General features: G+C 37.5%; 1 protein-coding gene across 2 annotated transcripts; it reads left to right on the top strand.

Moving 5' to 3' along the window:
• Positions 1-11,924: 11,924 nt before the first annotated feature.
• On the top strand, positions 11,925-15,474 carry LOC307145245 (L-rhamnose-binding lectin CSL3-like). 2 transcript variants are annotated; one of them, XM_079848214.1, is made up of 8 exons: positions 11,925-12,125; positions 12,212-12,235; positions 12,342-12,398; positions 12,594-12,729; positions 12,866-12,975; positions 13,134-13,178; positions 13,367-13,487; positions 13,791-14,511. In XM_079848214.1, the coding sequence occupies exons 1-8, from the start codon at positions 12,095-12,097 to the stop codon at positions 13,894-13,896; spliced, it is 630 nt and encodes a 209-aa protein (XP_079704340.1). In that variant the 5' UTR covers positions 11,925-12,094; the 3' UTR covers positions 13,897-14,511. The 2 variants fall into 2 exon arrangements, with proteins under 2 accessions (XP_079704340.1, XP_079704339.1); XM_079848213.1 differs by lacking the exon at positions 13,791-14,511 and adding an exon at positions 15,347-15,474 and having other exon boundaries at positions 12,053-12,125.
• Positions 15,475-20,752: the final 5,278 nt, after the last annotated feature.

Raw genomic sequence — 20,752 nt, forward strand, 5'->3', positions numbered from 1 at the left:
AAAAAAATCAGCTAGCAATTTCTACAAAATTTCACGATAAACTATGTTGTGCAGAAATGCACAGCTTTTCCATCCCTGTCCAGACTAGCTGACCGTCACAGATGTAAGCTAACGTTATAGCCTACAGCATTCATTAGAATCTGGGATCTAAACTCAACATTTTAAGACACATGTTGCATATGGTGACAATCTACATGGATGCTTGAAAAACAACAAAGTCGACAGCAATATTGCAAAATATGATTTATTAAAGATGCAATGTGATAAACATGGAGACAACGTTAGCCACAATTAGCTATAGCCTGTGGTCACTCACCAAGACACCTGCCCAATTCTCCACCGATTCTCCTCACACCACAACTCTATCTCTCTCCTCTGTCCATTTACCCTTCCCCTTAACTCTGCCTGACCCCTCTCTTGCCTAGGTGGCTCATAATTATACGGCAATGGCCCATCGTAAGAGTTTACATTAACCCCTACTGCAACCTCTTCACTGTCTGACTCCATTACGAAGAGATGAGATTTACCGGCCGTTGCGTCACTTCCGATCAGAGCGTTTTTGACAGCGGAAGTAATTTTACTCACACTTTCTTTTTAAAAACTTTTTTCATGCACATTTATGATTAATTTCTTCACGCAAATCGAGTTCCTACACTATTTATCTACACGTTCATTCACAGGGATCTTCAACTTGAAAGATGGACTTTAAGTATCTTTGGAATAAACTGTGTTTAATATTTAAATTTCAAGTAATTGCGACCTCAGGATGTTTCCTATTGTCTGTAAAGGTTTTTATTATGATCGCTGTCTGTTAGGGGCTTACTAGTACGCTAGATAACTTTGATGTTAGCATTGTCATAGCAAACACGTTTGATTTCTGTAGTTGTTTGGCAGTTCCTCTGTCGGTTTTATTTGTGTAACTTACACTTTTATTTTATGTCATTAAGTCAACGCGTCTGATAGTAGGCAATATCAGACGCGCAAAATGTTGCACATATCATGATCGAGCTAGAAAAAACGTTCTGATGTTTTCTTAGACAAGCAAATGTAAACCATCATTCTACCAGATGAACTTATAGACCTTGCTAATATAACTTTAGACAAATATTAGCCTCCGATATATATATATTTTTTTATGCTCATGCCCATTCTCCCAAAAACAAACAAACAAACAAACAAACACGAAAGCAGTAGTTCGCCTCGTTCATATCGTTCGTTCCCGGTAAAAATACTAGTATGCATGACAACACAATAAATAAAAAAATCGCCATCAGTTGGAAAGAAAGTATTGCTTTACTTGCCTCGGTAGACATAACTGGTTTTGAAATAGCCGGTTCCTCTGCTCAGCTAGGTTGACAGCTGATCAGCTGGGTTGCTCGTGGCGAGGGGGGAGGGACAACAGTTCGTTTTTACGACAGAGTGTTTGAAAGCATACTACCAGACACTAGGGGGAGCTCGTAGAGAAAAAACACTCAGACTTGCATAATGCCCCTTTAACAGCATGGATCGCTTGCATACAAATAACAGAGCTTTGGGTGACTGGTTAAGAAAGATGTATGGAGGGAGCAGATGTAAAAGTACTAGAAGTGATGAAAGCTGACTGTGTTGTCGGGTGCATTTTACACAAAAAATTGGGTTGGCCGACCGTTGGCTTGGTGTGTCCGGGCCTTAACCCAAATAAAAAGCAGAATCACAGTGAACAGAAAAACACGTTATATCTTTGTTTGCAGACAATGTTCTTTTGTAATAGTTTTGAATTCATTAGCTTTGTTTAGTGCTGTGTCGGCACAGGCGGAGGGTGAACCAACTCCAGTGTAAGGCTAGGGAGATGCGCTGCACCTTTAAAAAAAAGTTCGGTGAGATAGTGACGTGTAATTATTTTTCAATATATTTATTAAAATTCATGAAGTTGTTATTCAGTGTCAGTTGTGATTGCTTCACTGCCATTCATAAATCCTCTCTTGTGGCATCATGGGATAGTAAAGTGTCCATTGAATGTCCTCTTCAGAATCTCGGCGGAAGTAGTAGGTCATTTGGGCACATTTAGTCTACTGTTTTTCGAATACTGTGCATTTGGACATAGTCTGGCATACTGTTTTTCACATATTAAGAAGAGATTAGGGAAGTATTCAATGTCAGATGCAGTGACTGATTTATCACAAATGCACAATATTTGCTAAAGGATTTTTGGAATCTCCTATTGGCACAATGGAAAAAGATACAAATAACCATCTAAAAAAAGTTTTTGTGAAACATCTATGACTTTTGTATGTTATATAGTATAGTATTCTTAGTAGAAGTAGATAAAACACTCACAGGCTAATACTTTCTTCTGAATTGTAATCAGAGCAGTTTATTGCAGCTGGCAACAGCAAATCCCATGTCTGAATAAGAAAGTGAATTCTGCTTTGATTTTCATCAATCCAAAGCAGTAAATCTTTAAATTGGTATATGATCAAAACATACAGATGAAGAATCCTCAAGAACATAACATTTCAGGTTTATGGGTCAAAATACATTTCAAATGAACTACTGTAACGGACATATGCCTGTTAGAGCGGTGCATGTAAACCTCACTCCCCAGGGCTCAAGAGGCTGCGGTCTTTAGTGTCCTTGTTAGTGCGCTCGTCTACCACGCCGGAGACCCAGTTCGGTTCCTGCTCGAGTAGGAATGGTTGCATGACCAATCAAAGATTGGAAAACTATACTTGCTGTAAATGTGTAAAGGTAATAATTAGCATCTTTAGGCCAAAACAAGATCAGCAACTACTAACTTTTCCTCAGAACATGTCGAATTATATCACACATTTTGATTTGGGGCCAATTAGACTTGTTTGGTTTAGAGCTGGACACAATCAGTGACAAGCTAATATTTATTCTTCAGAGATAAAGCTTTATAAATAGTAAGGTTTATTCCTTGTTTTCAAACATATCAACATGATGCCACAAAATCTAAACTGGATCTCATGTAAATCAGTTTCTTTATTTAATTTAAGAAAGCATAATTTAAATTACGTTGACTTGCAATGCGAATTTGAGGCTTTTGATAATATCATCTATAATCTATATATATGTTTTCTGTTTGATTTTGCAGCACTAATTTTACTTTTACTACCTTGCCGACAAGGTAAGCCCTTATTGAGTTGTTTTGCTATGTAAAAAAAACACAGCATAATGTGCAATACAATTCAAAACAACCCCTAAAGTACAGGGCTGCGTTCTCCGATAACGTTGTCTCTTAACGCGCTACGAAGACTCAAAAGGTACACCTTAACTGCAGGTATACATTTCCTACGTGTGTTCTCCGAACTATACCTTAGGATGTTGCTTAAGGTAAACCTTCTTAAGTTCGACCTTAGCAGGTGCTGTCCATGATGGAGGTGCTGAATAGGTTGATATCGATGATCGATTGTGCGCTCTTTCCTTCACAGCGGTATAGGTAAAGTATTGAGAAAACAATGTTCTTTATAAAGAAGCTGTAATGAGGGGTCAGAAGCATGTGGATCCATTTGCAGATACACTTTAATAATCAAGATCAGAGTCAAACAGGCAGTGTTCAAAACAACAGTGGCAGGAATATCAGAGGCAGAGCAGAAACGTAAACGATACCGGGCAAGAGTCAGGGCAGGCAGCAAAGCAGTCAAAGTTCCAGAGAGCAAGGTCACAAGGGCAGGCGGCAGAGAATCAACAGAAGTCAAACAATCCAAGGTCATACACAGAAGAGTCACAGAATATTCAGGTAAATGCTTAGAAATGTCAGCCAGGGCAAAAAACAAGACTTCGCAATCAGTATGAGTGTGAATGCTGCTTAAGTAGAGCAGATAATGGAAAACACCTGTGCAGGTGATTAGTCTCTGTACGGGGTGCATGGGAAATGGAGTCCGGGAAAGTCAATACTCAGGTGAGGGTGCCCTCCGGTGGCCATCAGAGAGAGCCACAGAGGTCTGATTCGTGACAGAAGCGTTTTAGAAATAGTACAAACTGCATTTATCGGGGCTCATTGAAATATGTACATGCAGAAATAAATATGAGCATGTGTTTATAATTTAGCAAGTGTGCAATCCCAAACCCTCACGGCCAAAAGTGTGTTAATGTTCTCCACAACGTATGCTGATTATCCACCAGCCATGTAGTTGACATACACTAACTGGCTCCGCGGACGGCGCCGTCTTTGATTTAAAACAAGTACTCGCTGTCTTGCTGCCATAGCTATAAAGTTTGTGTAAACTCATCTTTCTTTATATAGAGTCCTAAGCATTTGCTGTCAAATGGTTCGCCAGCTGATGTGCCTAGGATAGTAATTAAAAAAGCTAACAACCATTAGTGTATGGAAACTTTATTAATGAAACCACTTCCATACACTGGGTGTAGGGTAGGCTATAACAACTTAAGTATTTTATGTGTAAAATTTTAAAGTAAAGTAAAAATGTAATTTTAATACTAAATCAGATTTTATATTAAATGTTCATATAAAATTTTCTATGTGTAATTAAACTGCGATGTAAAAAAGCTTTTTGCGTAGTGGTGGCCACTAGCGGTATGAACTGTCAGCAGCGATAAGGTATAGCTAAGAGCGCTCCAGACCAACCTTACGAACGTATGACTTACAGAAGGTATACTTAACTAAGAAGGTTTCGGAAAACACGTATTAACAATAAGGTACTTCTTAAGGTACAACTTAAGAACGTCGTAGCGTTAAGGTAGTTTCGGAGAACGCAGCCCAGGACAGTATTGCTTTTTAATTGCACTTTATTGCATCCTAAACAGCCTTTCTCTCTCTCCAGGTGTTGAAACAAAAAAATATTTCACATGTGAAGGAGGCTCTGTTCAGTTCGGTTGTGGTGAGTAAATCTACATTCTAACACTTAACAATTAAAACTTCTAATTTTACTAATTGTTCTCATGATAAGTTGTTTCATATGTTAACTATGGGCCAACAACTGACCACACAGCATGCTCCACTGGAAGATCACTTCATCAGCAGCCATATCACCCTGTAGCCCAAGACTGGTTGCCCACTGAAGCTAAGCAGGGCTGAGCCTGGTTAGTAGCTGGATGGGAGACCTCCTGAGAAAAACCAGGTTGCTGCTGGAAGAGGTGTTAGTGAGGCCAGCAGGGGGTGCTCACCCTGTGGTCTGTGTGGGTCCTAATGCCCCAGTGTAGTGACGGGGACACTATACTGCCAAAAGAGCACCGTCCTTTCGGATGAGACATTACCGAGGTCCTGACTCTCTGTGGTCATTAAAAATCCCAGGATGTCCTTCGAAAAAGAGTAGGGGTGTAACCCCGGCATCCTGGCCAAATTTGCCAATTACAACAGATGAAGACAGACTGAAGACAGGTAAGATTCCAAGGTGAGTAGTCGGGTAAGTCCTTCCATTGGATAGACGAGACCAGACCCTGACTCTCAGGGGGGCATGGCGGTTTTTCACTCAGAGATCTCAATGAAAAAACTATAATGCTGCAATGTTTGATTTCTGAGCATGAGCTGCATCAGTGTGTCAGAAAACAACTTTTGTGGAAGGAGGATCGACAGAACAGCCTAAAAGAGCAGAAGCAGAAAACCGTTTTCTTTAGCATTTCTTTTGCTTTTCTTGTTTCGTTTCCATTTTCTTCAAAGCTGCTTCTGCTGTAAGAAATTGTAGTCTGCCTCGACCCAGATTCCACTCCTAAATATATTTTAGAATGATGAGAATGATCATCCCCAAAATGGTTTAATTATCATAGAGATTAAGGCAGTCAAGTTATATAGTTTCTTGACCATTTGGGTTGATCACATCCTGAGCAAATGGTAGTCAATTGTAGAATGGGACTGGGTGTGGGACACAGAGAACCTTCTCAGGCAATGGGGTGTCTCAACTTCATTAACATACAGACCACAGCTGTTACAACAAGGGCAACTTAATTTACATTAAGTGTTGTAAACTGTAACAGGATAAAAGGTTTAAGATTTGGATGTTCTGGGTTCATTCTGACGCTGGTGAACCGAAGGTGCTTTGTGTACCTTGCCACTGCTAAGCTGTAATAAACTTCATTTTTGAGATCTTCGACGTCCACATCATTTTTTCTTACATTGGCGAGCCACCCAGCTAGGAATTTCCAACAAAAAAAGTGGGGAAAGGTAAGAAAAAGCTGTTTTCTTTCATTTTATGCCGTTTTTTTGTCAGGGAACCCCTCGTTTAAAAAAATCTAGAAGGAAATTGTTAAGGACAGAAGAGAATTTGGTTTATTCAGTATTAGCAGGAGGAGTTGTTTAGCCAATTCCGTACAATTTTGTTTTAGATTCTAACGGAACTGAATCAGCCCGAAGCAGTGTGGTGGCAGAGTTGTATTGGAATTGTTGTTTCTAAAGTAACTGAAACTTGGTGTTGGTCTCTTATAATTCTGTTAAGATTCTAAAGTAGCCTAGACCCGACGCAGTGTGGTCACAGAATTATTTCACAACGATTGTGTGTTAAATTGTAGACTAGTGAGTCTGACATGCCGTGACTCTGTGAAGTTTAAAACAAGAACCCGAAGCAGTGTGGTTTTGCCTGACGTATACTGTGGCAGTGTTTTAAATTTGATAAATATTGTTTAAGCCCGAAGTACTGTGGCTATTGTTTTAAGAAAATAACATAAAACCCGATGTAGTGTGGTTTCGTCCGACGTACTGTGACAGCGTTACATTTCTTAACTGTTTTGCGTAATGAAATTTAAGGTCCAATGGATTGTGGCTGTGGTTAAGTTTAGAAGCCTCGGTAGTGTGGCTATTTTGTTCATTTGCTTCTGAAGTACTGGAGCTGTGAATAATTAGACTAATGGATATTTTAAAGGAACTAGATAACGTGTAGTCATCTAAATCAGACTTTGTGAATAACTATTAGATCACGAGATACTCTAAAGCCTGATAAGACTTTTGAAAATGGAAGAAATGATTGTTAAATACATTGCTAAATATGGTTCTCAGGGAATGTTTGACGGAATAGAGAATATTATTGATAAACCGTACAAGTGGGCTATCTCTAAGTTTGAAAATGATCCCAAAATGCCTAAGAACAAAAATGGGAAAATTGCTAATGTGCTACAAGCACTTTTTGCTTCATACAAAGTAACTAGGAGGAGAGTAGATGAGTTAGAGGCTGAAAATGAGCGACTCAGTGTTGGGGTAATTTCTACAAAAAATTACCTTGCTAGTGAAACGATATGGAAAGAAGAAAAGGTAAAGATGCAGAATGAGATCGCACTTCTTAGAACTAACAATAGTATGCTTAAATTATATGTGGAAATATTGTCCAACAATTTGGAGGAGACGAAGGCTCCTGTCAGTTTATGATAAAGAATGGCACAACTGAGAAAAACCCTAGTAAGACATTGTTAGGTGTCACATTGTGTAACCCAGTTCCAGAAATGCCAGATTTACAGGAAGACAGGACTGAGGGTTGGAAAAAAAGATTGTAAGTCATTCAGTAGCCAATACTCTGACTGTAGAGTCAGATTTCCCATGGCACCAGTTCATACTACTAAGACTATGCGTGCTAGTGAAGGAAGCGAAGAACCAATGACTTCTACCATAGTCTGAGGATTTAATCCAACTGAACTAGAAACTGTGATCAAGAATATTGGTAAATTTGATCGTGACACAAGATCCATTAGATTTTCTGAAAAACTTGGAGGAATATGCTGAAGTTTACAATTTAACAGATGGTGATGCATGTGTTTTGTTAAGAATGTGCCTGCCTGACATTTTGTCTGGAGCCTTAACTAAGAAAGTAAAGAACAGAAATGCTAATAAGTCAGAGAGGAAACAGGCACTGCTTGAAGTCTTAGGTGTGATGTCAGTTAATTGGGATAAAATATCTGAGATGCACATGAGGAAAGGGGAGCACCCAGCAGCATTTTCAGAACGATTATTGGAGACTTTTAAGACTTTCAGTAGCAATCCTGATATTACTGAGAATGATGTCAGTTTCAAGACTGCCTTGATTAACAAATGTGACCCACTCACCCGGTCTGCTGTGACAATGCTAGTGACACCACTCTCTGAATATAATGACATTATTGCTAAAATGACACAGTTTTACAACAATAATGCTAATGCAAATAGTCAAATGAAAGCTGCCAAATCTAGACATCCAGTTGCTGCCTTTAGCGAGAGAGAATGTTCTACATTGTCTAATGGTTTCCATCATAGAAAAAGGAGATTTGCAAGAATAAATTCAGAAGGTGTTATTCTTTGCTATGCATGTGGAAAAGCTGGTCACATTGCTAGACATTGTCAAGACAATGAGAGACCTCTTCAAAACTTTGTCTGTCATGCATGTGGAAAGGATGGCCACATTGCAAGGCACTGTTTGGAGAAAAGAAAGGAAGATCAGGAAGTTGTTTGTTTTGTTTGATGGTACACAAGGCAAGACAGTATCACTATTCACACAAAAGAAAGATGGACTATCGTAGTTTGCTTAAGAAAATAGGCAATTTAGAAACCCAGTTGGCACTGTTGGAAGGAAATAAAGAAGTCATTCACACCTTGTCAAACATCACATGAGCAACATGACTGTAGCTCAGTCACAAGCAAATGCTGATGCAAATTAGAATTAGTTTTATGATAGTAACACATTGTAGAAAAAGGTTTACTATCAAAAGGGGGGTGATTCTTTATGATTTATGAAACATATTTTATTAGCATTGATATGTAGTTGTAATTTATAATAAATGTTTTAATGACATTATGTTTAGAAATGATTTTAAAAAAAAAACATTACCGATGTTTGATGTTTTGAGATGAAACTTGTGTGACTTTGATGTTTGAATGTGAAAAGATGCTTGTGGGGGAAAGGGGGGCAACCTGTTTTTTTTATTATAGTTTCTGATAAAAGCATCGAGATGTTTGTCTGAAATGTGTAACCTCCTGGAGAAAGATGATCTGGTCGTTTGAAGGACGAGAAGGAAGTGGAGCCAGGGGATTTTCTCAAGAAAAAGAAAAGAATAGAGATTTCCAGACCTGCAAGATCCAGAACTCCAGGCCTAAAAGACCTAGAAACCCTGAGACCCACCATGAGATGGATGGAACTGATGAAGAGGCACAGACTCAAACAACACCAGTGACTGCTTCTCTAGAAGGACTCGCGCTCCAAGTGAAAAAAAAAAGGACAATGAGAAGTGAAACAAGAGGAGATTTCAGAAACAAACCATTTCAGAGACTACAGCAGTCTTTCCACATAGAGGGAAAACAAGTGGATAAAGGATGTCCACACTGAGAAAATGGAACAATACACATGACAAAATGAAAAACCACACACAGACACGCACATTATATTGTCTATTGATTGTTGATTATGTAAGTTATCAAAACCAAACGCTAACATCACTGATACACATTGTGAGAGCCCAACAAGGCCTTGAAGAAAGACAAGATTTTTGCAAAACAAATGCATGATGAAGACTTAGATATGACCGATTCTGGTTTAATTTGGAATGTAACCTTTAAAACGGCTGTATGTGTATGTATCTTTCTTATTATTTGCCAATGCATTATGTTATGTGTTCTATGTTTAAATGTCGAATTGCAGATAACTTAAGGATCGCTTTAGGACACTCCTACTGGCTGTGATGGTTCTTGAATGTCTTCTCCCCCACACCCAAGAAAATGTTTGTACATCATATTGCCAAATTTTAGAAGAGTCTCTGATAATTCTGCCCAATTGGATGGAGCTGTAACCAGTGTGCATGAGGTGTCGACCCAAAGACGGGTACGATTCTCCGGTGGCCAGAGGAGGACAACCTAAGGCAGGGCTTCACCGCCACTGGGCACCCGCCCGATAGAGAAGGGAGGTGTAATCTGTGAGAAGGGAGTGGATGTGATGCTTCTTTTGGGCCAAGAGCATCAGAGAGGGGGACTGTAAGAAATTGTAGTCTGCCTCGACCCAAATTCCACTCCAAAATATATTTTAGAATGAGCTCATCCCCAAAATGGCTTAATTATCATAGAGATTAAGGCAGTCAAGTTATATTGTTTCTTGACCATTTGGGTTAATCACATCCTGAGCAAATGGTAATCAACTGTAGAATGGGACTGGGTGTGGGACACAGAGAACCTTCTCAATGGGGTGTCTCAACTTCATTAACATACAGATCACAGCTGGTTCAACAAGAGCAACTTCATTTACATTAAGTGTTGCAAACTGTAACAGGATAAAAGGTTTAAGATTTGGATGTTCTGGGTTCATTCTGACGCCAGTGAACCCAAGGTGCTTTGTGTACTTGCCACTGCTAAGCTGTAATAAACTTCATTTTTGAGATCTTTGACGTCCACATAATTTTGTCTTACACTAACCAAAAATCACAAAACTATCTACTGGTATAAATGCCCAGTATAAAATAATTCTTACATATAACTGTAAAAATTATAGACCAAGTCATGGCAACATATGTTTTTCCATTACTTTAACTCATCAAAGTAATTTTACTTAATTTTTTAACTTATACGAGATTTAATTCAATGTAATTCGATTTAGTCAGTTTAATATAATTTAAGTTGAAATTACTTGTACAGCCAATTTGATTATACTTGCAAGGCAAGGCAACTTTTTTTTTTTTCAGATAATTGGGTAATGAGTTTCAACCATATTCTGTTTTTCTCGCAGAGATCCGAATTACATTACCAGTATTATAATAAGAATATGCTTGGACTTTGACTAAATGTAGCCTACACTATGTCTGTGTAACGGATGTAGACCAGTAAGAGCTGCTTGGCCTTCTGAAGTGAAGCGATGTGTTCATGTAAGAAGGGCAACAAACTCAAGCTCCTCTGACATTTCTCTTTAAAAATGGTAATTTTAGACGTCTAATTCGTGACTGGTCTTTTGTTTTGCTCTATCCTCTGCGCTTCCACATTCGTCATTACGTTGTGCTTATCCTCTGCGCTTCCGCATTCGTCATTACGTTGTGCTTCAGGTCAAGGGTTACTCTTTCGCCGTAAATCAATGCGTACGGCTGTCTGCCGGAATCTAGTTATTTTAATCGATAAAGTTTTAAATATGGATATTTTTCTTACACGAATGGATCACTTCGCTTCAGAAGGCTTTTATTAACCTCCCAGAGCTGTGTGGAGCACTTTTATCATGGATGGATGCACCTTGATGGACAGAAACGGCCATTCACTGCCATTATAAAGCTTGAAAGAGCAGAACATTTTTTAATATAACTCCGATTGTATTCGTCTGAAAGAAGGATGGCTAGGGTGAGTAAATCATGGGGTAATTTTCATTTTTGGGTGAACTTACCTTTTAAGGGTGTGAGTGTAACGGACTTGAGAGTTGTGCGTGTAAGAGTTAAATTGCAGTAAGAGTTGTGCGTGTAAACCTCTCTCCCCTGTCCTCAAGAAGCGTTTTAGCGACTTCAACAGAACAATCCCAGAATGCGTCAGCTTGTTGATACTGTAGTTCTAGTGCGATTATTTGACCAGCATAAAAATCATTGCGAGTCAGACTGCTAACGTGACCAGGAAGCAAGCTGATGAGTTGAATCACATGTGTTTTATTAGGAAGAGATTCAACAAATACGTCAACAACGTGGGTGTGTCTGCAGCAACAGGATTGGGAAACACTGGTGGACTGTCCGAGATGAACACAGAACACAGTGAATGAAAGCTAGAAGAGTAAATGCACAAAATCAGACAATCCCACAACAGGAACAAATTTTCTGGAAATTTTCTAAAGGTGACTGAAACTTCAAAACAAAGCAATAACATAGGATACCATATAATCATACAACATTTGCAAAGTACAATCAATCAAGTTAACAATAAACGATTGACCTTGTCACCATGTCCTTATGTGGTTCTTTTTCCAAATTTGTTTCCTACAGTAAACAGTTGATGGTGGGTGGGTGTTTGTTATAAGTAAGCTGATGAGTTGAATTAGATGTGTTTGATTAGGAAGAGTTCCAACAAAAAGCAGAAACAGGATTGGGAAACACTGGTGGATTGTCCGAGATCCGCATTTGTTATCTACAGTAAACAGTTGATGGTGGGTGGGTGTTTGTTATAAATACGGTGTGAACATGTGTCTCCTTAAGAGAATTCCACAGTTTTCCTTTTGTTCAGACAATCAACATGTTGGTGCAAAAGCTAAGCTGGATCACTTGTAAGTACTGATTTAGAACCAATTCAACTGGCATGATTTCAAATGTTCAGTTTTTCAATTTGTTTCTATTTGATTTTGATTTTCAGTGATGCTGTTTCTGTATCAACAAGGTAATGCAGTTGACAAATGTTTATAGTCTCTTTAAATAAAAAAGAGACTTATTTTTGCATGTAATTTTATATCATTTCACCTAAACAGAATGTTCCCTCTCTGCAGGTGCAGAAGCAAAAAGAACACAGGCCTGTGAAGGAGGATCTGCGTACCTCAGCTGTGGTGAGTAATTCAATCATTTTTAAGTTATAGTTTTGGCCTTTTGTGTCCAAATAGGACAGTACGAGATAGACAAGAAGCAAGACAGTAGAACAGTAGAACAGGGGATCTTGAGCCTGCAATTTAACCATGTACAGTGTGCTTAATATTTACCACAATTCACATGTTCATTTTTTCTTTTTTCTTTAAATGTGTCAGATTTGGGATTCATTACGGTCATTAAAGCCAACTATGGGCGAACTGATCACACAACATGCGCTAGTGGAAGACCAGCTAATCAGATCTCAAATACACACTGCTTCCGAGAAACATCCCTCCATACGATGTCCAATCGGTAGGATTAACAGATAGCAAAAAAAAAAAAAAGTTTACAATCTCATTTTATGCATAATTTTATAAGTGTAATTATTTTGTCTATATTAAAGCTATTCTTATGTAGGCTTACTTGTCATTGTCCGTCCATGAATCAGGTGTGATGGAAGTAAGAGCTGTACTGTTCCTGCAGTGAACTCTGTTTTCTCTGATCCTTGTGTTGGGACTTATAAATACCTGGATGTTTCTTATGAATGTATCCCAGCAAGTAAGCCAGTGGTTTTATACATATAATTTTCATCCTATTTTGAAGTTGATTATTAATAAAAAAATTCTTTAATGTTTTATTTTCTTTACATATCTAGAACTGGTCTTTACTGTTATTATTACTGACCTCTGTTCCCATTTTCCTCAAACTAATTTTAGAAAGAAGTGTAATCTGTGAATATACCCAAAGCGTCATTGTCTGTGGTAAGATCTGTCTTTTCTTTCTGAAAGTATTTTTTCTATGCTGAGATCATAATAGTATCAAAAAAGGTAGAGCATTTTGTTTATCCCCTAAGGTCCTCATGGCCACAATATTTTGAATAGATCAGTCCAGCTACAGTGTATGGTGGCATAAATTACTGTTTTAAAATGTGTTGTTTTTGTTTCAAAAGACACTGGTGTTATTTTTGTTCATCATGCCAATTATGGGCGGCGGGATCTTGTAACCTGCCCTCATCATTTAGCAACCACACCAGACTGTTACTCTCCTCAGACCAGCAGCCTGCGTTCCAGGTACAGCAGCAGATACACTTCATCTAGAGTCACTTAAGACATCAGAACACACACATAAACTGAATCTTCAGCTATATGTGAAAAACATATGCAAAATATACATAAGGGACAATTAGGGGTGGATGATATACAGGTAGACATGATAAACTGGTAGGAATTAGTCAACCACTAGAGATTTGTATTATTGTCTCTATCGCGGTGACGCTCATGTGATTGTAGTGCTGCGGCCGTCACAAAAGTGTATCATTTGGATTCGTTTTCGTAAATAATATTTTTGTTTGCCGTTTTTTTGCCCTATCTTAGGTGCAATGGGAGGAAGTCTTGTCAACTAAATGCTTCAAATTCTGTCTTCTCTGATCCATGTCACGGTGTCCATAAGTATTTGGAAGTGACATACAGCTGTGAATAATATTGTGATTATCCTACCACATAAATGTATTTGATATGTTTTGTGTGTGTTTTAATGTGATCATGTGTCAACAAATGAGAATAATGGAAGGTAAGATGTTTCAAAAAAACGTTTTCTTCTTTTAATTTTGAGGTGACTTTTGTGGTATTCTAAATCTGTTTTATCTACGTAAATGTGTGTAAACTATATAATGTTGTAAAACTAGAAAGAAATATAACAGCACCATATATTCACTGCCAAACCTCATTAACGAAAAACAATCAAGATTGTGAGGAAAATTATCTAGTGTGAAAACATCTCATATTCTTGTAGAAGAATTTAAAACACAATTTCTCTTCGATTTGTAAAATTTCACTCTAAAGACTTTCTCATCATGTAATATGCATACTGATATGTTATGTGCTAGACTTGTATTTTGTAGTTTCCTGTGCCAGTTTGTAGTCCTTTTGTAATTTCTTTTCTGTTTGGTTCCTCTTGATTGTTTCCGCAGGTGTGCCATGTTAGACTGTCTATAAAAAACCCTTGTCCATGTTTCTTTGTCAGTTGTTACATGTACATGGTCCATTTCCCTGTTCTGGTTTTGCTCTTCTTATTAAAATTCCTGCACTTAGATCCATGTTTCTGCCTGCCATCCTTTGGTTCCCTTGTTACACATAGATGCGATAAGCCTCTTAAACTATAACACAAACCTGTTGCGTCTTAAGCCTGTTGTTTGAAAGTACCTTTTGACCTTCTCAGAACATACACAGGACATTTCAACATGGTCAGATTGCAACACAAGTATATTAGTAGAAATTAAGTAAAAATTGATATAAGAAATCATAGAGAATCCTAAAAGCACTTTCATTGCACTTTTTTCAAAAGACATTTCGTTCGGATTCGAGACATTTCCATCACAAGCAATCTAATTAAAATCTGCCCTCTCTCCACACACACTAATGCCATTCGACCAATGATATGCAGTGTTGGGAAGGTTACTTTGGAAATGTAATGGGTTACAGATTGCAAGCCTGTTTAAAATGTATATAGTGTAATTATTTCAATTACTTTATTAAAGTAATGTAATTGATTACAGGCTGAGCGAATATGGGTAGAACTCTTTACTGTCCTACTTCAGAAATCCTTTTAAAGGTATACATGTGAATTAAACATGGAGCAATGGCCTTCATCATCACAGTATAATAATGCTATATCTAGTGCAAGGGATTCATCAATATGCTGATTTAGGACTGTTGGGACACTCCAGGCACAGGATAGTTCTGCATGGAGAGTCGTTTGCACCTCAATGACACGTCTGTACCATTTGCTTCACAGGACATATGCTTTCAACTACATACTGTTTATTTACTAGTGTGTTCTAACATGTGTTTGGTGTCATCTTCAAACTGCACTGAATGATACAAGAGCTAGTAGACAGTCTTTTCTAAATCTTCCAATTTTCTTTCTTAAGGTGGGACGGGAAGAAGTCTTGTAAACTAAGTGCTTCAAAGTCTGTCTTCTCTGATCCATGTGTGGGTGTTCATAAGTATCTGGAAGTGACATACTGCTGTAAAAAATATTGACCATCCTGCCGCAAATGCACCTTATGTCTGTCATGATATGTCATGTCAACAAATGAAAGCAAAATAAAGTTTTGAAAGTAAAAAGTAGAATCCAGATGCTTTACAAATATTTTTTGCACTGAAATTTATGATAGAACAATCTGTTTCTAAATACTTCATTTTTCTATTTGCATTTTTTTTTTTTTACAGAAAAATAAAGATTTCAAAATGGGGGTTCCACATTGATGACATACCATTTTTGGCTTGCAAAAGAACCTCGGTCAACTTAAAAGAACCACTCAAATTATCGACAAGAATTCGAAACACAAGAATTCTTTAGTTTCTGTAAAGCTTTTCTTTTGTAGGAATTTGTACTGCAAAAAGCACTCTACACACACTGTCTAAAGCATATTCTTAACATTTTAAATACACTATACAATCTTATCTGATTTAAAATGCTTGAGCAACCCTCCATCCCATCAAGAAGCCACCATCACTGCCCCACCACTTCAGAGTGTGTGCTAGACTCTTCTTTCGCTGAGAAACATGAAATACACCACTTGCATGTTGCACAGATTTGCATGGGCTGCACAGTTTCCAACAATTTGTTTGTAGGAAATCTGGCTAGACCCTCTGTTTAGAGACTCTTAGTTATGGGGTGGTGGTCATGTGACCTGGAGAAAGATGGCTGAAAATTGAGACTTCACTCTGCTCCAGGCCAGGCTTTATTCTCTTATTTTCCTTAAAAGAAATTGTACTTTCTCTAAGCAAACATGACAACATTGCCTCAGAGGAGCCCAAAAAGCAGCATGAAAAATACTTTATTTTCTAATCAACTGGCCTGTCCAATGGGAAAAAGAAAGCAACTCACTAATGGGCCGCATACTCTATTGACGAAGGCCAACATGCAACACTAATGCCTAAAGTTAACTGGGACGGCACTTATGCATCAGATTTTGGCAGAGGCAAAATCTGTGGCCTCTTGTGTTAACAGCATGGATGAATCAGTCAAAGCTCGCTTGCATACAAATAACAGAGCTTTGGGTGACTGATTAAGAAAGATGTATGGAGGGAGCAGATGTAAAAGTACTAGAAGTGATGAAAGCTGACTGTGTTGTCGGGTGCATTTTACACAAAAACTGGGTTGGCCGACCGTTGGCTTGGTGTGAAAAACTGACCTTTTCGGTGAGATAGTGACGTGTTATTATTTTTCAATGTATTTATTGAAATTCATGAAGTTGTTATTCAGTGTCAGTTGTGATTGCTTCACTGCAATTCATAAATACTCTCCTGTGGCATCGTGGGATAGTAAAGTGTCCATTGAATGTCCTTAGTCTACTGTTTTTCGAATACTGTGCATTCGGAGATACTAATCTGGCATACTGTTTTTCACATATTAAGTAGAGATTAGGGAAGTATTCAATGTCAGATGCAGTGACTGATTTATCACAAATGCACAATATTTGCTAAAGGATTTTTGGAATCTCCTATTGGCACAATGGAAAAAGATACAAATAACCATCTAAAAAAAGTTTTTGTGAAACATCTATGACTTTTGCATACTCTAATATGTTACATAGTATAGTATTCTTAGCAGAAGTAGATAAAACACTCATAGAAGCTGATACTTTCTTCTGAATTGTAATCAGAGCAGTTTATTGCAGCTGGCAACAGCAAATCCCATGTCTGAATAAGAAAGTGAATTCTGCTTTGATATTCATCATCAATCCAAAGCAGTAAATCTTTAAATTGGTATATGATCAAAACATACAGATGAAGAATCCTCAAGAACATAACATTTCAGGTTTATGGGTCAAAATACATTTCAAATGAACTACTGTAACGGACATATGTCTGTTAGAGCGGTGCATGTAAACCTCACTCCCCAGGCCTCAAGAGGCTGCGGTCTTTAGTGTCCTTGTTAGTGCGCTCGTCTACCACGCCGGAGACCCGGTTCAATTCCTGCTCGAGTAGGAATGATTGCATGACCAATCAAAGATTGGAAAACTATACTTGCTGTAAATGTGTAAAGGTAATAATTAGCATCTTTAGGCCAAAACAAGATCAGCAACTACTAACTTTTCCTCAGAACATGTCGAATTATATCACACATTTTGATTTGGGGCCAATTAGACTTAGTTTGGCTTAGAGCTTGACACAATCAGTGACAAGCTAATATTTATTCTTCAGAGATAAAGCTTTATAAATAGTAAGGTTTATTCCTTGTTTTCAAACATATCAACATGATGCCACAAAATCTAAACTGGATCTCATGTAAGTCAGTTTCTTTATTTAATTTAAGAAAGCATAATTAAAATTTACGTTGACTTGCAATGCGAATTTGAGGCTTTTGATAATATCATCTATAATCTATATATATGTTTTCTGTTTGATTTTGCAGCACTAATTTTACTTTTACTACCTTGCCGACAAGGTAAGCACTCATTGAGTTGTTTTGCAGCATAATGTGCAATACAATTCAAAACAATCCCTAAAGTACAGGACAGTATTGCTTTTTAATTGCACTTTATTGCATCCTAAACAGCCTTTCTCTCTCCAGGTGTTGAAACAAAAAAATATTTCACATGTGAAGGAGGCTCTGTTCAGCTCGGTTGTGGTGAGTAAATCTACATTCTAACACTTCACAATTAAAACTTATAAATTTACTAATTGTTCTCATGATAAGTTGTTTCATGTGTCAGATTGGAGATAAAGGTTGTTACAGTTAACTATGGGCCAACAACTGACCACACGGCATGCTCCACTGGAAGATCACTTCATCAGCTCTAAAACCGCTTCCAAGAAACATCCATCCGTATGTTGTCCGTCTGGTACCTGCTTCTTTCTGAGCAAAAGAAATGACTGTACTGTATGAAACAACAGTAGATAGATGCTACAATTCTTATCAAATCTGTTTTTAAAATGCTTTGTGTGTGATCATAGATGTTATGGAAGAAAGAGCTGTTCTGTTCCTGCAGTGAACTCTGTTCTCTCTGACCCTTGTGTTTGGGACTTACAAATACCTGGATGTGTCCTACTTGTGTCTCCCATTTAGTAAGTCAATAGTTTGACGTACACTCTACCATTAAAAAATTAGGGTGGGTAAGAGTTTTTGGTAGTGCTTTACAAAAAAAAATTATAAAAAAATTATAATTTGTTGACGGGGGCAGTCGTGGCCTAATGGTTAGAGGACTTGGTTAGGACTTGTAACCTGAAGGTCAAGGGTTCAGTTCCCAATACCGTCAGGAAACGACTGAGGTGCCCTTGAGCACGAAACTTAACCCCCAATCGCTCCCCAGGTGCCGCAGTGAATGTCTGCCCACTGCTACAGGTGTGTGTCCAACGGTTTGCAGTTTGTGTGTTCACTACACACTGCTCCTAATGTGTGTGCACTAACTTGGATGGTTTGCCATACTTGGCCTTCACTTCACTTCACTTGGTTAATGTGCTATAACATAACCAAACAAAGTATTCATTTATTAAAGAATCTTTGAAAGTAGGCCTATATTTAGAAATTTGAAAGACCATATGCTTCAATTGACCATATGCACAGAACGTTCTGAAGAACTTCCGCAATAATATAAGCCAGCTGGAAAACTTCTGGTGAAATGCCACTTTTGTTGTGTTGGAATCATCACACCCTGAGGTAGCTTTAAAAGCATCAATAGTGAAATACTTAGTTTGTAATCAGAATGTAGTCACTTAAATGGTCAGGCCAAATGTAAAATGACAAATACAAAAACGCGTACAAATACACATTCCCTCCTTAGCATAATTCAATTCAACCATCAGTTTTCACACTTTCACACAGAGTGCGGTGCTTGCTTTCAGTGTAATTCGTTCCCAATAAAAGTTGTTTTTCATGAGACTTTATGAGTTCATACTGTGATATTGTGTTGTGATACTTCATACTTCACATTGACAATTTATTTTTCAAACCTAGTGATTTTATAATGTTTAATTTTTATTCAAAAGCGAAACGTGTGGAAAAATATAACTGAAAATGGCTAATATGAGCCAATACATTCTCCTCTGCTGCCATCTCCAGGTTATAGTGGTAATTATGTCTTGTTTTTTTTTTTTTTTTTTTTTTAAATAAAAGTGTTTTCTATCAAATGTTGTATTTCTTACATCTTGAAATGTTCGGTTTTACAAATAGGGACAATCTCGGAAGGATGAACAAATAATGTTTTTTTGTCATCACGTTTGAAGGAAAAATGTTGCGTGCACGTGTCCATTTACAGAGTGTTTCTTAACGTTCCCATTATCTTTATTGTAGTCATTGAAATTAGTTTATTGGCAAATTTAGTTAATTGTGATAACTGCATTAAAATACAACATAAAAAAGGCAACCATGGTAGGCTACAGCTCGTACATAATAACAGCAGTTCACCGGAAATGCCCAAGATGGCTTATGTTGTCCAACATAATGCTAGGATGAAGCGTCACTTGTGAAGGTAGCCAAAGTCTCATTAACTGTGGTAAATTAATATTTTCTTTTTCCAAGTTAATTTCTATGTTGATATTATAGTAACCCAGCAATAAATGTAGTCTTTGCACCTACTTTATCCACATTGGTTCTGTGGCGCTATTGTACATTGTTGTAAAACTGATTCACTTTTTTCAATATTTTTCAAATATTTCTGACCAAAACTGGCTAAAAACTTGAAATTGAAATTAGGTGAGTAAAAAAGAGACTGTAGAAGGATAAAATAGACATAAAACAACCACAGCTATAGACAATAAACAATCAGCATAATTAAACATAATAAATGCAACATAATAAAATATAAAACATTAGCATAAATGTTTTTATTTTATTTTATTTTTTACCTTTATCAGCTGCAATCAAATGGGAAAAAGTCTTGTAGAAGATCCGTGTCCGGATGTCCACTTAGAAATGACGTACAGCTGTATATAATATTGTGAGGATTCTGCCACTTAAATCTATTTTATATGTTTTATGTGTGTTGTAAATAAAAACAGACTATTATACATTTTGGATACTTAATTTATTGGTCTGAAAAAAGTTCACTTTCCTAATAGAACTGTTTAGGTCTGTGTAAAAATGACAAAAGCATGACAAAAAAAAAAAAAAATTGTACAACTAAGAGCAAATCGGATTTAAATGAAGCATCACCTCCTCGGATCCAAGTTTAATTTCATTCTCGTTATAATAATGTGTCTAACCACAAATACCGGTAATAAGCAAGCATGCCACCTAGTGGTACTTTATGGTATTGTAACAAGTTATCACCTGTCTGACTGAAACTTTGAAATCACTGGAAAAAAGTCATTTTTTTGTGTTTGACTGT

The sequence above is a fragment of the Squalius cephalus genome, assembly GCF_949319135.1.
Source record: "Squalius cephalus genome assembly, chromosome: 18".
Classification (NCBI taxonomy): Eukaryota; Metazoa; Chordata; class Actinopteri; order Cypriniformes; family Leuciscidae; genus Squalius; species Squalius cephalus.